This window comes from Barbus barbus (genome assembly GCF_936440315.1).
Source record: "Barbus barbus genome assembly, chromosome: 18".
In the NCBI taxonomy this organism is placed as follows: domain Eukaryota; kingdom Metazoa; phylum Chordata; class Actinopteri; order Cypriniformes; family Cyprinidae; genus Barbus; species Barbus barbus.
In genome coordinates, this window is record NC_136746.1 from 3,176,843 (window position 1) to 3,191,012 (window position 14,170).

General features: G+C 46.2%; 1 protein-coding gene across 1 annotated transcript in view; it reads left to right on the forward strand.

Annotated features, from left to right (window-relative positions):
• LOC306883957 (dystonin-like) overlaps positions 1 to 2,596 on the forward strand; it is a 174,814-nt gene extending 172,218 nt beyond the window's left edge. The window contains exon 98 of the mRNA XM_079439506.1: positions 1,554 to 2,596. Within this exon, the coding sequence (XP_079295632.1) occupies positions 1,554 to 1,810 (257 nt within the window). The 3' untranslated portion in view covers positions 1,811 to 2,596. The remainder of the gene's footprint in view (positions 1 to 1,553) is intronic.
• Positions 2,597 to 14,170: the final 11,574 nt, after the last annotated feature.

Below are 14,170 nucleotides of genomic sequence, written 5' to 3' on the forward strand. Positions count from 1 at the left end.
AAGTAGACATGTCAAGCTTTATATATATGGAGGACGAGAAATGACTTGAGTATAAATAAATACATAAATGCATAAATAAATAAATGTAGAAATACATAAATACATGAATAAATAAATAAGTAATTAAATGCTGAGATAAATAAATGTAGAAATTAATTAATTAAATGCTAAAATAAATAAATAAATGCAGATATGCATAAACTATTTTGTCAAAAGTATAATTTTTGTACTATTTTTGTACCATTTGTGTTAAACTACATTTATTTCTGCATGTATGTATTTCTACATTTATTTATTTCTGTATTTCTGTGTCCATATGTTAATAAGGTAGGCAGTCCTAACCTCTCTCAATGCAGGATTGGTCAATTAAGCAAAACAGTCAGAATACCGTTTCTATTAGGAATTAACACCAGATAGCAATTAGCCTAGTTAGCCTAACTTTATTAACTGCGGTCAAGCCAGCCGCGTCTTGAAAATACATGAGCTGTTTCTCAATACCAATTAGGCCTACACAAAGTTCGGACTTGCGTCCTTGATAGTTCTGACTTCGCAAGTTTGACTGGTGAATTCAGTTCCCCTGTTTCCCCCTCACAGCGCATGAGCAACTTCAGTACGAAAATCGTAGCATCAAAATCTGAAATAGCAGAAAGTTTCCTGTAAGGGGTAGCTTTAGTTGTAGTGCTGGGGTTATGACACCATTTTGACAGCGTCTTTACATCCATTTTGACTGCTCCCAGCACCCATACCACGATTAGATGCGCAAGTCAAAAAAAAAAGAAGAAAGAAACTGCGTATTTTGAAGACGCGGCTGACCGCAGTGTTTCAAGCGCATGTGAAGCTGGCCTGCTGCATCTGGCGAACACAGCTGGATCAAGGTCTATATCAGCACTGAGCTGATAACTAATTCATTGACTACACGTTCCAAACGAAACAGAAGGTAGTCGCTTGGTGCATGATCTACATCACTTGTTATTAATAAACGCAAATCATTAGCAATGGTAGTATCCACAGTAGTACAGCTGTAACGATAACGATCCTGTTTAACCAATCCTGCTTTGAGAGAGGTTAGGACCGCCTACCTTATTAACATACGGACACAGAAATACAGAAATTAATAAATGTAGTGTAACACAAATGGTACAAAAATAGTACAATTAAAAATGACACTTTTGACAAAATAATTCATTCATTCATTTATGCATATCTGCATTTATTTATTTCTGCATTTAATTATTTATACATTTATTTATTTAATCTTTTAATTAATTATTTATGTATTTAATTATGCATTTCTACATTTATTTATTTCTGCATTTATCTATTTATACATTTATTTATTTATACTTGTCATTTCTTGTCCTACATATTTATATAGATATGTATATTTATGTGACGCGGTCCGGTGCACGGAGACCAAGATAGCACAAAATATAAACATATCAAGCATCATCAAGAGGCTGAAAAAATATAAATTGTTATCTTAGTCTTGTGCCTTTATGTGGATGCCAGTATCATAGTACTGAGATGTAACTGGCCTTTAACTTTCTCCTCAGGGTTGAGTAAGATCCCAAGCAGACCTGGCAGCAAAACAGGAAGCCGAGGGAGCAGCCGCCGTGGCAGTGACGCCTCAGACTTCGATATTTCAGACATCCAGTCGGTTTGCTCGGACATGTTGGAGACAGTGACAGACTCAGGGCGACCGACGCCACGCTCAGCCTCACACCAACACGGAGGCAAACCCTCCAAAATCCCAACTCCCCAACGGAGGAGCACCCCTACTAGCAAACTGGCTAAGACCACCAAGAGATAGTCAACAGTCTAGTTGGCAGAAACGGCCTCATTCCAGGCATCCGTTCTGACAGCACTGGGTTAGCGCACACTAAACCGGGACTGGACAGACGTAGATTGACATTAAAGACTGCAAAGTGTTATCGTTTTTAAAAAGCGTAGCAAGATGTAAATTATTCTGTTGTGAACGTGAAGAAGGAAGTTCATGTGGAGTGTGTGTGAGTGTGGAATGCAATGGCTTTGTGTATTTGTCCTGTACTTTACGTGAATGTTGCGTCAATATTTTGTTCGATTGCCGGGAAAAGTCAGCGAACACAAGAAGACTGTATGTTGTTAGGTAAACTAACACTTTTCCACATGTTTGCGTTGAGGGAGAAGCTGAATCGTCGTTTCCTCCAGCGGACATGCTTGTTGGTGATAAGATGCCCTTGTATTCTGCCAGGACACCACAATTATTTATTCATCTATTTAAAGTGCAATGACAAGCTGCTGTTATGCATTTGAAGGGCAATACAATACCACTGCTACACTACAACTGTAACCCCTGCTATCATACACTACAGTTAATCCTGATCATGGCCTTTAAACTTACATATAAAACAACTGTCTGTAGCACCCGCAGTAATGTTCGTTCTATCAAATCACAGATTGCGTGCCACCTTACTGTGACTAGAACTTTCTGACTAAAAACATTCATAAGTGCAATCATGCCTGTGTACTCCATGGTTCCTTTTTGCCTGAGTGATGCAAATTACTCAACTTTTTGTAATAAATATGCTTGCAGAAAGCTCAACAATATATACAACCTTCAAAGTCTCCTTTGTTTCCATCTGTCCAAGGTCTCTGACTTCTGTAAAACATCCAAACGAAGATGCATTTTGACTGAGGAACATTTACGCAACAAGGTCTCAGGCTTGCGATTAACAAGTCTTTTGAAGAAAATAAAACCTTTTATGAGATTAAAGTGCGTTGCCAGCCTCGTAGCCTGTGGCAGTCCCTTTGCCAGTAAATAGGACCAAAAACATCTTGCGTAAAGATGCCAGATGGCCTTTAATGTTGGTTGGATTAATGTTAGTGTGTCAGAGTGTAATCAGATGAGATGACGTGAGGTCAGTAATGCTATGGCGTTAATCCACAACATCCTCCTATAGGATATGGCAGCCTAGTCCTGCACAACACCTGACAGCAGGGAGGAAAAAAGGTCATTTTCATTAAGTTTTTGTCAAGGTCTACACCAATCACTAGCTAATCCTTGTCAACGTACATATTTTTTCAAAAGTGTTTGATTTATCGCAATATGATCTGCCCACGTCATGATAAAGTGCACGTTTTGAAATAGATTCAGTGTGTTGCATCAAACTATGTAGAAAAACAATTGTTTTCCAAATATGTCCTTTTCATTTCAGTTTAGAGAGTTTCTTTATCTTTCATTATGAAACGCATATTTCTTGAAGCCATTAGATTTATTTTTAACATTACTTACTGTAGTGTTGCAGATTTATGTATAAGCCAAGCAACTAAAATTGCAGTTAGGTCACTTTATTGCTTTTATAAACAGTCACTAGCTGCAGTATGTTAAGAAGCATGTTCAATAAATAGAATTAGAATAATCGATTCTTCCACCCAGTGATGTACAATACTTCATTATTCTAAGTGTAGGTGGATAAAATCTCTTCTATTACAAAATAAGTTCCTGACTGGCTGCTTTCTACGCAATTTCCGAAAGCTGGAGTGCAAGGTATACTGGGTTGATATAATGAGTACTTTTGAGGAGGAACTAATCAGTGGATTTGTTCAAATTGGCCAGGTTAGTTACATCAGTGTGACTGCAAACGCCTGTAGCTCTAGGCTGGAAGCTGCCCTTCTTAAAAGGGACATCGGATGCTCAATTTCCACAAGCTGGTATGATTCTTCAGGGTCTTCATGAAATGTCCCCAACATACTTTGGTTAAAATTCCAAAAAACATTTGGATAATGTTTGATAATGAACTACTGCTCACCCCACCCCTCTCTTCCGTTTTTTTTTTTATGTATTTGGTGGCGCGTTAACATCAAAAACAAAACTAGTGAAGTTATTAATGTAATTTCGGGAGGAGTACACCCATCTAATCTTCCAATTACTATCTAAGTATAAAAGACAGCCTCTTACCACTTGTGTTGTTAGTTCTTTCGGCATCCCTCCTCCTCCACATCTCCTTTTTATGCATATTTATTTATTTATCTTTCTGTCTATAAGGGGGCTATCGGAACTCGAGTAGAATAGTCTCTCTGAGCCCTCCATTGCAGACATCAAGCCAAATCTGTTTACCACTAAATCTAAGATTATATGGGTACACAAACTTGTGAAATCCACTGCGTCCTCATTGGCTCTGATGTCAGGAGAAAACTAAGAATCTTATGTTCACTTTTACATCCAAATACAAAACAGCTGCATTGCTTACGAGCACGGAGTAAATAATGGACAGAGTACAACTGGCTGAGGGTGGAAATATGAAAATATGTCTCAGTCCGTCAGTGCCTTTGCCTTATGACGTCATACTGCTCAAAAAATCAAAATGGCTTGATAACTGAGATTATTTAGGTTGTTTGTGGATTTGAAATAAAAAAAATGAGAAAATGGAATTTGTATCATTGTACAGTGTTTTTTCCACACACTACTAATACATTTATATGCAAACACCATGTAAAAGTGAATTTTGCATCCGATGTGCTCTTTAAGGCTGGACTGATAAACGCAAAACAAGGCTGGACTGGAAAATTAAACTCTAAAAATTAAAAAAGAATCTGAGGTATGGGCATGTGACAGCCAGGGTATTTTATTAAGTATTCTTAAGACATACAGCTTTACCATCCAGACAGATCATAAACTTCTGGTCTCGCTGATTAACAGCAAGAGCGCTGCTGCTGAGAATGAAGCTGAAGGAGAGTATGTACCTGGAAAGCTTTTGATTGTTCCTGACAGTCATTCCCATCTTCTGCGTTAGCAAATGACAAAAAGGCCAATAATTAATCAACACGTGTCAAGGCCTGTGTCCCATTTAAAATGGTTCGTGTTTAAAAGAAGATGCAGTGCTACAAATGATGATTCATTATGTGGATACAGGCTGGCCTAATTATGTCATTTCTCAGAAAACAGCTGTTTCTCAACTACAATAAAGATTTTCCCACCACATCCGATGGTTTATGACTTTATGCTGATTACACAAGTCCTAAGAGATGAAATGATAGGATCCACAATGATTGCCGTGAGCATCCCGGCAGAGCGGCTGACAGCCTGAGTAAGGCAATTCAAGAGAGGCCAAATCTGTAAAGACTTGACAAGTGATAAATCCATCACAAATGGATTTGCTTCCTTGCCGCTGTCGCCTCTGGCTTGCTCAGTTGGGGACACTTTATTTCTAGCGATTATCGTCGTTTTGATTTAGCTGATACTATTTAAACTAAACTGATCTAGACAATGACATCTCTGAACTCAATAATGAAATGCCTTTAACTGAAAAGTGAGTGTTTAATCTTATTTTTATACATTACTGACACTCTATCCTCCAATTTGATACTGTTAAGTGCTTTGACACAATCTGTATTGTTAAAAGCGTTATATAAATAAAGGTGACTTGACTTGACAAATATAAAACAATAAATCAAACACTGACATTGCTCGACAGACTACACTCAAAAAGCGTGAATTTTGTGGGCAACTTTCAAGGCAGACAGCATTTGAGAAATGACAACAGTTGAAGAAAAGTATAGGAGAATTAAGATGGCAGTTAAATAAATAAAGCTGAGATTGTAGGCCATCACCAAGGAGTGCTTGTTCCTCTTCAGGAACTCGAGCTGCGTCCAGAGACGCTTAGGGGAATGCCTTCAGCGTGACCGGCTCTGAATACAAATGAAATCTGTCCAATGGATGGGCGGGACATCACGGGCGAGGTGACGTAATAACCAGCTGGTATAAAAGCACGTGCGGTGAAACCGGCGTCAGCTTTCTGTCATTCAGCTAGCGCTCTGTGTCTCCGTGAGTCCTATTTAGTGTTGTCTGTCTTCTAATCATGTCGAAAAGCCAGTTTAAGGCTAAACATGGGAGTGAAGCACAATACAAGCAGTGTGTTCCTCCCTGCAAACGTTTTTTTGTGTGCAGGGTATACACACAGCTTGGTGTGCTTTGCTTGGGAGCAAGACATGCGGAGGCGGCTCTCGAGGGGGCTGATTGCCTACACTGCGAGGGCCTTCCTCTGCATGTGCTTTGCTCTCGAAAGGCCCTCTTCTCCGGGGAGGGTTCTTTCATTGGCGTTCCCCGCGGTGCTGGCCCCGCTTCCGCTGAGGCGGAGGCGGCGCTCGTGGGGTTCGCAGCGGGATCTGATGGAGGGATCGGAGACGAGCAAGTCTCTATCTCCATCCTCACCTGTCGGATCCCATGACCGCTCCCCGTGATCGGAAGCCCGCCTTGCGGATATTTCCCAATGGTGCAGCTGCCTCTGCGTTTCTCTTGTCTTCCTCCGAGGAGGTTGACACGGGAAACGTCGAGCATGTTGCACCCCCTCTTTCACCCCAATATGAGGAGCTTGTGGAGGTGATTACTCGTGCCGCAGCCAAGTTGAGTCTCGACTGGCCGGCCGAGTGTCCTGTCGAACCGCAGAGAGGCAAGTTAGACGAGCGTTTTCTGCGGTTTCAGACTTCACCTCCACATCGGAGCTTGCCTTTTCCCGCCGACCCCACACTGAGGTGTCGAGGTCGTGGGGGAAACCTTTCTCGGCCCGCCTCTTCGTCCCCTCATCGGATTACTATTGTAATGTGATGGGGACGAGTGAGCGCGGTTACAAAGCGATGCCGTGTGTGGAACAGACGCTTGCGAGCTATCTGTCCCCTGACGCTGCGTTGTCTCTGAAGGCTCCGACCCTGCCCACCAAGCCGCTGCGCACATCGTCAGTACTGGTGGGCAAGGGGTACGCGGCAGCAGGTCAGGCTGGCTCATGTCTGCACACCATGGCAGGCATACCAGGCTGACCTGCTCAAGGAGTTGGATGAGGGCGAGGGATTTAGTGCCGGGCCACCAAGGAGACCGCCCGTGCCATTGAGCGATCTATGGCAGCCCTGGTGGCAGCGGGGAGGCATCTCTGGTTGACCCTGTCGGATATCAAAGACCGCGACAGGGTCTTCCTTCTGGACGCACCACTATCGCCTTCTGGCCTTTTTGGTGACGCTGTTGACTCTGTTGTCGACAGTGAGAGCAGCCCCTGCCGCGTGCTGGCTCCTCGTATAGGGAAGCTCAGAAGGAGAGCGTCGCCGCCCGTGCGCCTCCGCGTAAGCGGGGTCGGGGCGGTAAGAAGGGTGCGCGGTCAAAGACCTCCCAGCCTAAGCAGGATCTGCGGACCGTTCTTCAGGCGAAGAGGTCTTCCGCCAAGAAGCCCTGATGTTGATGGACCAGGGCTTATGAGGGTAGCCCCCGCTGGGGTAGAGCAGCAATCACCGCAGCGTACGGTGCTCGTCTCGCCCCAGTGCCCTTAGGAGATCGATCTGTTAACCCTGCCACATATGGTGTTTCAGGGCGCAGCATTCTCCAGCGAGCACACATCTCAGTCTCTTCCGCCCAGAACTGTAGCGGAGCTGAGATGCTCGCCACCCCTTCAGGGGTCTCTGGAGCAGCTAGTTCGGCCTTTCTTGCCCGGGGAATGGATGCTTCACACCGAGGTGGTGAAGCAGATCTAGAGAGTGTTTGGCCAGGCTCAGGTGGACCTCTTCGCTACTCAGGAGACAGCGCAATGTCCCCTCTGGTACTCTCCGTTGGGGCTGGATGTCATGGTACAGACGTGGCAGAGGCTTCGTCTGTAGCCTTTCCCCCGATTGCTCTGCTCCCTGGAGTTCTGGAGAGAGTGCGCCGGGACGGAGTCCGGCTGCTACTAGTAGCCCTGTTCTGGCCGGGCCGAGTATGGTTCTCTGACCTGATTTCCCTCCTCGACGGCTCTCCATGGGAGATTCCAGTCAGGAGGGATCTCCTCTCACAGGCAGGAGGCACCATTGTGCACCCCCGCCCGGAGTTGTGGAGGCTGTGGGTGTGGCCCCTGAGGTGGCACGGCTCATAGCTTTCGGTCTCTCAACCGAGGTTGTTAAGATCATCCTCCAATCCAGAGCTCCCTCAACGAGGAGACTGTACGCCCTGAAGTGGAGACTCTTCACTTCATGGTGCGGAGATCGCCAGCCCGACACAGTTAACTGCCTGGTTGGTACAGTGCTGGACTCGAAGGCTCGACTCTCTGCAGGGTTAACCCACTCCACCTTGAAGGTTTATGTGGCGGCGATTTCGGCCTACCACGCCTCTGTGGTGGACAGTCAGTGGGCAGACACCCCCTAGTCACACGTTTCCTCCGTGGTTCACTGAGGCTAAGGCCTCCAGTACGGTCCCGGATCCCCCCTTGGGACTTGGCTGTGGTATTGAATGCTCTCTGTAAGCCTCCATTCGAGCCTATTGAGGAGATCTCAGATCGCCACCTCACCCTGAGAGGTGGTGGACTATGTTTCTACATAAATGAAGGTTGGTGTTCAGATGTAACAACTCTGAAGAAGATGTGTTCTCCTAATTTGGAGGCCTTCTTCATAAACTGTAAGCCGTTCTATTCACCCCGAGAGTTTTCCTCCTTCATTCTCGTGAATGTGTACGTGCCTCCGGACGCGTGCGTGAGCGCCGCGATGCAACAGCTGGCTGAACAAATATCTGAAACAGAGCAAAGGTACCCGGACTCTTTCTTAATCATTCTTGGAGATTTTAATAAAGCAAATCTCTCCCGCGAACTGCCAAAATACAGACAGCACGTTACATGTCCCACCAGAGACAGTAATATATTGGATCATTGTTACACAATAATTAAAGATGCATATCACTCTGTCCCACGGGCAGCTCTGGGGCTCTCTGATCACTGTTTGGTTCATCTCATACCGACCTATAGGCAAAAACTCAAATCTTCGAAGCCTGTATTAAGAACTGTTAAGAGATGGACTAATGAAGCAGAGCAAGATTTAAAAGCTTGTTTTGACCTCACTGATTGGAGTGTTTTTGAAGCCGCTGCCACCGATCTGGATGAACTCACAGAGACTGTAACATCATATATCAGTTTCTGTGAGGATATATGCATCCCCACCAGGACATTCTTATCATTCAATAATGATAAACCGTGGTTTACTGGGAAACTCAAACAGCTTCGTCAGGCCAAAGAGGACGCTTACAGAAGTGGGGATAAAATCTTGTATAACCAGGCCAGGAACAGACTAACAAAGGAGATCAGAGTGGCTAAAAAGAACTACTCTGAGAAGTTGAAAAAAGAACTTTCAGCCAACGATCCAGCGTCGGTATGGACTGGTCTAAGGAACATCACCATGTACAAGACACCACCCCCACAGTCTGTGGAGAATCAACAACTGGCTGACGATCTCAATGTGTTTTACTGCAGATTTGAAAAGGCCAGACTGACACCCAACACCCGCTCTGATCTGCACTTCACACATTCACCTTCCCCCCCTGCAACCCCCCTTACTCCCTCCCCCACCATTCTACCTGTGTTTAAAGTCTGTGTAGAGGATGTGAACCGGGTCTTCAGAAAACAGAAATCTAGGAAAGCTTCAGGACCAGACGGTATTTCACCTGCCTGTCTAAAAATCTGTGCTGACCAATTGGCCCCCATCTTTACACAAATCTTCAACAAATCTCTGGAGCTGTGTGAAGTTCCCTGCTGCTTCAAACGCTCCACCATCATTCCCGTCCCCAAAAAGCCCAAAATCACTGGACTTAATGACTACAGACCTGTAGCACTCACGTCTGTGGTCATGAAGTCACTTGAGAGACTGGTCCTGGCCTACCTGAAGGACATCACTAGACCCTTGCTGGATCCTCTTCAGTTTGCCTATAGAGCAAACAGGTCTGTGGATGACGCTGTCAATATGGGTCTGCATTACATCCTGCAACACCTCGACAAACCTGGGAATTATGCAAGGATCTTATTTGTGGACTTCAGCTCGGCCTTCAATACCATCATATCTGACCTTCTCTCAGACAAACTGAGACAGCTCTCTGTGCCCTCCTCCATCTGTCAGTGGATCACCAGCTTCCTGACAGACAGGCAGCAGCTAGTGAGGCTGGGCAAACTCACATCCAGGACTCTCACCATCAGCACTGGCGCCCCTCAGGGTTGCGTTCTCTCCCCACTGCTCTTCTCTCTCTACACGAATGACTGCACATCAAAGGACCCCTCTGTCAAGCTCCTGAAGTTTGCGGACGACACCACAGTCATAGGCCTCATCAAGGACGGTGACGAGTCTGCTTACAGACAGGAAGTTGAGCAGCTGGCTGTCTGGTGCAGTCTTAACAACCTGGAGCTGAACACGCTCAAAACTGTGGAGATGATAGTGGACTTCAGGAGAAACCCCCCTGCTCTCCCCCCACTCACCATCATGAACAGCACTGTGACTTCAGTAGAGTCATTCAGATTCCTGGGAACCACCATCTCCCAGGACCTGAAGTGGGACAATCACATTGACTCTATTGCGAAAAAGGCCCAGCAGAGGCTGTATTTCCTCCGCCAGCTAAGGAAGTTCAACCTGCCTCAGGAGCTGCTGAAACAGTTCTACTCTGCAATCATCGAGTCTGTCCTATGTTCTTCTATAACTGTTTGGTTTGGTTCAGCTACCAAAACAGACATCAGAAGACTACAACGGACAGTTAGGACTGCTGAGAGAATTATCGGTGCCCCTCTGCCCAGCCTCCAAGAACTTTACACCTCCAGAGTGAGGAAAAGGGCTAAGAAAGTCACTCTGGACCCCTCACACCCAGCTCACTCTCTCTTTGAACTGTTGCCCTCTGGCCGGCGCTACAGATCACTGAGCACCAGAACAACCAGACACAAGAACAGTTTTTTCCCCCAGGCCGTATCCCACCTGAACAACACATAACACACCCCGGTACTGTACATCTGTAAATAACCCATCAAACCTTCATCTGTACATAGGACACATGCACATTCACAGTTCTGTCTATGGTCATGTCTCTTTTCTGTATATTTTTATTTTTATTACTATTGTTATCCTTAATTATTGTATATTCTCTTCATTAGTGTTCTTTATCACCTTAATTATATGTTGTCTGCACTATGTTTGTACTTTCTGTACTGGAAGCTCCTAACACCAAGACGAATTCCTTGTGTGTGCAAACACACTTGGCAATAAAGCTCTTTCTGATTCTGATTCTGATTCTGATTCTGAAGACCGTGTTTCTTCTGGCGATTTCATTTCTGAAAAGAGTTGGGGATCTGCAGGCCCTGTCAGAGGCCCCTACTCACTTGGACTTTGCGCCTGGTATGGCCAAAGCCTTTTTATACCCTCATGCAGGGTATGTCCCCAAAGTTCCTTCGGTCTTTCGTACTGCAGGCCTTTAGTCCTCCTCCCTTTTGGGAGCCTGACAAGCAAAAGCTTAACTGTATGTGTCCAGTGCGAGCATACGTTCACAGAGCTGCCATGTGGAGAAGGGCGGACCAATTGCTGATTTTCTATGGTCCCCCTAAGAGAGATCTTCCTGCTTCAAAGCAGACCCTCAGTTGGTGGATTGTCGATGCCATTCACATTGCCTACGAGTCCTCTGACCTCCCCTTGCCGATGGGAGTCAAGGCTCATTCCACTAGGAGTGTGGCTACTAAGAAGCTACGAGGTCTTTGTTTACTGCTGGAGCCGGACCTGGAGACTGCGGCCTCGCCTACTGACGCTACCCGCACAAGGCGGCATCGCAAGCGGTGTGAGAGAGAACGGAACCGCGGTAAGTGCGGAGGTATACGAGCTAGGCTAAGACCTAACCCCACAAGACCGGCTCTTCCAACACTCATGCTCTCAAATGTTCGCTCTCTGGAAAACAAACTGGACTTAATTCAACTCAGTCGGTCTACACAGCATGAGGCAAGGGATTGTTGTGTTTGTTTTCACTGAAACATGGCTAAACGACAACATCCCGGACTCCGCCATTCAGCTGCACGGGCTAGCCAGCTTCCGAGCGGATAGAGATTCATCACTATCTGGTAAGACCCGCGAAGGTGGCTTGTGTGTGTATATCAACAAAGACTGGTGTAACAATGCTGCGGTATTATCAAAATACTGTTCATCGCTGGTGGAGTTTATGGTTGTGAAGTGTCGACCGTTCTACCTGCCGCGGGAGTTCACGATCATTGTTATTGTCGCGGTCTACATACCCCCGTGTGCAAACGCTAAGGACACGCGTAAAAATAACACCGACGGCTTTTTCATCATAGCCGGTGACTTCAACCATGCAAACCTAAAGACAGTTTTACCAAAGTTCTACCAACATGTGAACTTTGCAACAAGGGGAAACAAGGAAACAACACACTGGACTTTGTTTATACAACAGAGAAAAACGCATCGAAAGCTGAACCCCGCCCCCACCTCGGGTACTCGGACCACATCACTGTTATGCTAATCCCAGCATATAGACCACTTCTCAAACTCGCCAAACCGGTTCAAAAGCAGATCACAGTATGGCCAGACAATGCCACCTCAGCACTACAGGACTGCTTCCAGGACACAGACTGGAACATGTTTAAAGAGGCAGCCACCTACAACAACAACACAGACCTGCAGGAGTACACTGAAACTGTGACTGCTTACATCAAAAAATGCATAGATAATGTGACAGTCACCAAGACCATTACCACACGTGCCAACCAGAAGCCATGGATGACAGCAGAGGTTTGTGGGCTGCTAAAGACCAGAGATGAAGCATTCAGATCAGGAGACAAAGCAGCCCTAAAAACAGCAAGAGCCAATCTGTCTCATGGCATCAAGAAGGCAAAACAACAATATGCTAAAAAAATTAACAACTTCACAGACAGTAAAGACACTCGGTCCCTGTGGCAAGCCATTCAGACCGTCACTGACTACAAGCCCCCACCACAGGCCAGTGATGATGACACATCTTTACCAGATGCACTCAACCACTTCTACTCACGATTTGAGATACAGAACGACACACCTGCACAGAAACTACTCACATCTCCAAACGACCAGGTACTCGGTCGCTCTCCAGTCGACGTAAGGAAGACCCTGTCCCGGATTAACCCACGAAAGGCTGCGGGACCTGACAACATACCTGGACGTGTACTGAGAGACTGTGCTGCACAGCTGATGGATGTCCTAACAGACATCTTCAACACCTCGCTGAGCCAGGCAGTCGTCCCCACGTGTCTCAAATCCACCTCCATAATTCCAGTACCAAAGAAGTCATCCGTGTCCTGTCTGAATGACTATCGTCCCATAGCACTGACCCCAATCATGATGAAGTGCTTTGAGAGGTTAGTCATGCATCACATCAAGTCCAGTCTCCCAAACACACTGGAGCCATTCCAGTTTGCATACCGTCCAAACCGCTCCACGGACGATGCAATATCCACCACTCTCCACCTAGCTCTTACTCACCTGGAACAGAAAGACTCTTATGTAAGAATGCTGTTCATCGACTTCAGCTCAGCATTCAACACTATAATCCCACAACAGCTCATCCACAAACTAAACTTGCTGGGCCTTAACACCCCCCTCTGTAATTGGATCCTGGACTTTTTAACTGCAAGACCTCAGTCATTCCATGTCGGCCGCAACTCCTCCAGCACTACCACACTGAGCACAGGTGCCCTACAAGGCTGTGTGTTCAGCCCGCTGCTCTTCACGCTGCTGACCCACGACTGCACTGCCAAGTCCAGCTCCAACCATATCATCAAGTTTGCTGATGACACAACTGTGGTAGGCCTCATCAGCAACAACGATGAAACGCTCTACAGAGAGGAAGTGGCACAGCTGGCAAAATGGTGTGGTGCTAACAACCTGTCCCTCAATGTGAGTAAGACAAAAGAGGTTGTGATGGACTTCAGGAGAAACTCTGTTGACCACCCCCCACTGACCATCGACTGCTCAACCGTGGAGAGAGTTGGCAGCACTAAATTCCTGGGGGCGCACATCTCAGAGGATCTCACCCGGACCACCAACGTCATGTCACTCAACAAGAAGGAACAACAGCGCCTCCAATTTCTCCGCCGGCTGAAAAGGGCAAGTCTCCCACCACCCATCCTCACCACTTTCTACAGGGGCACCATTGAGAGTGTGCGGACCACCTGCATCACTGTCTGGTATGGGAACTGCAGTGCTGCTGACCGCAAGACCCTACAACGGACGGTGAACACTGCCGCAAAGATCATCGGTGCCCCTCTCCACTCCATCCTGGACATTTTCCTTGCACGATGCTCCAGCAAGGCCTCCAGCATCGTGAAAGACCCCACCCATACAAACCACCTATACAAACCAGCTGTAGTAACGCACTCATCCCACTATATGCACACTAGACACT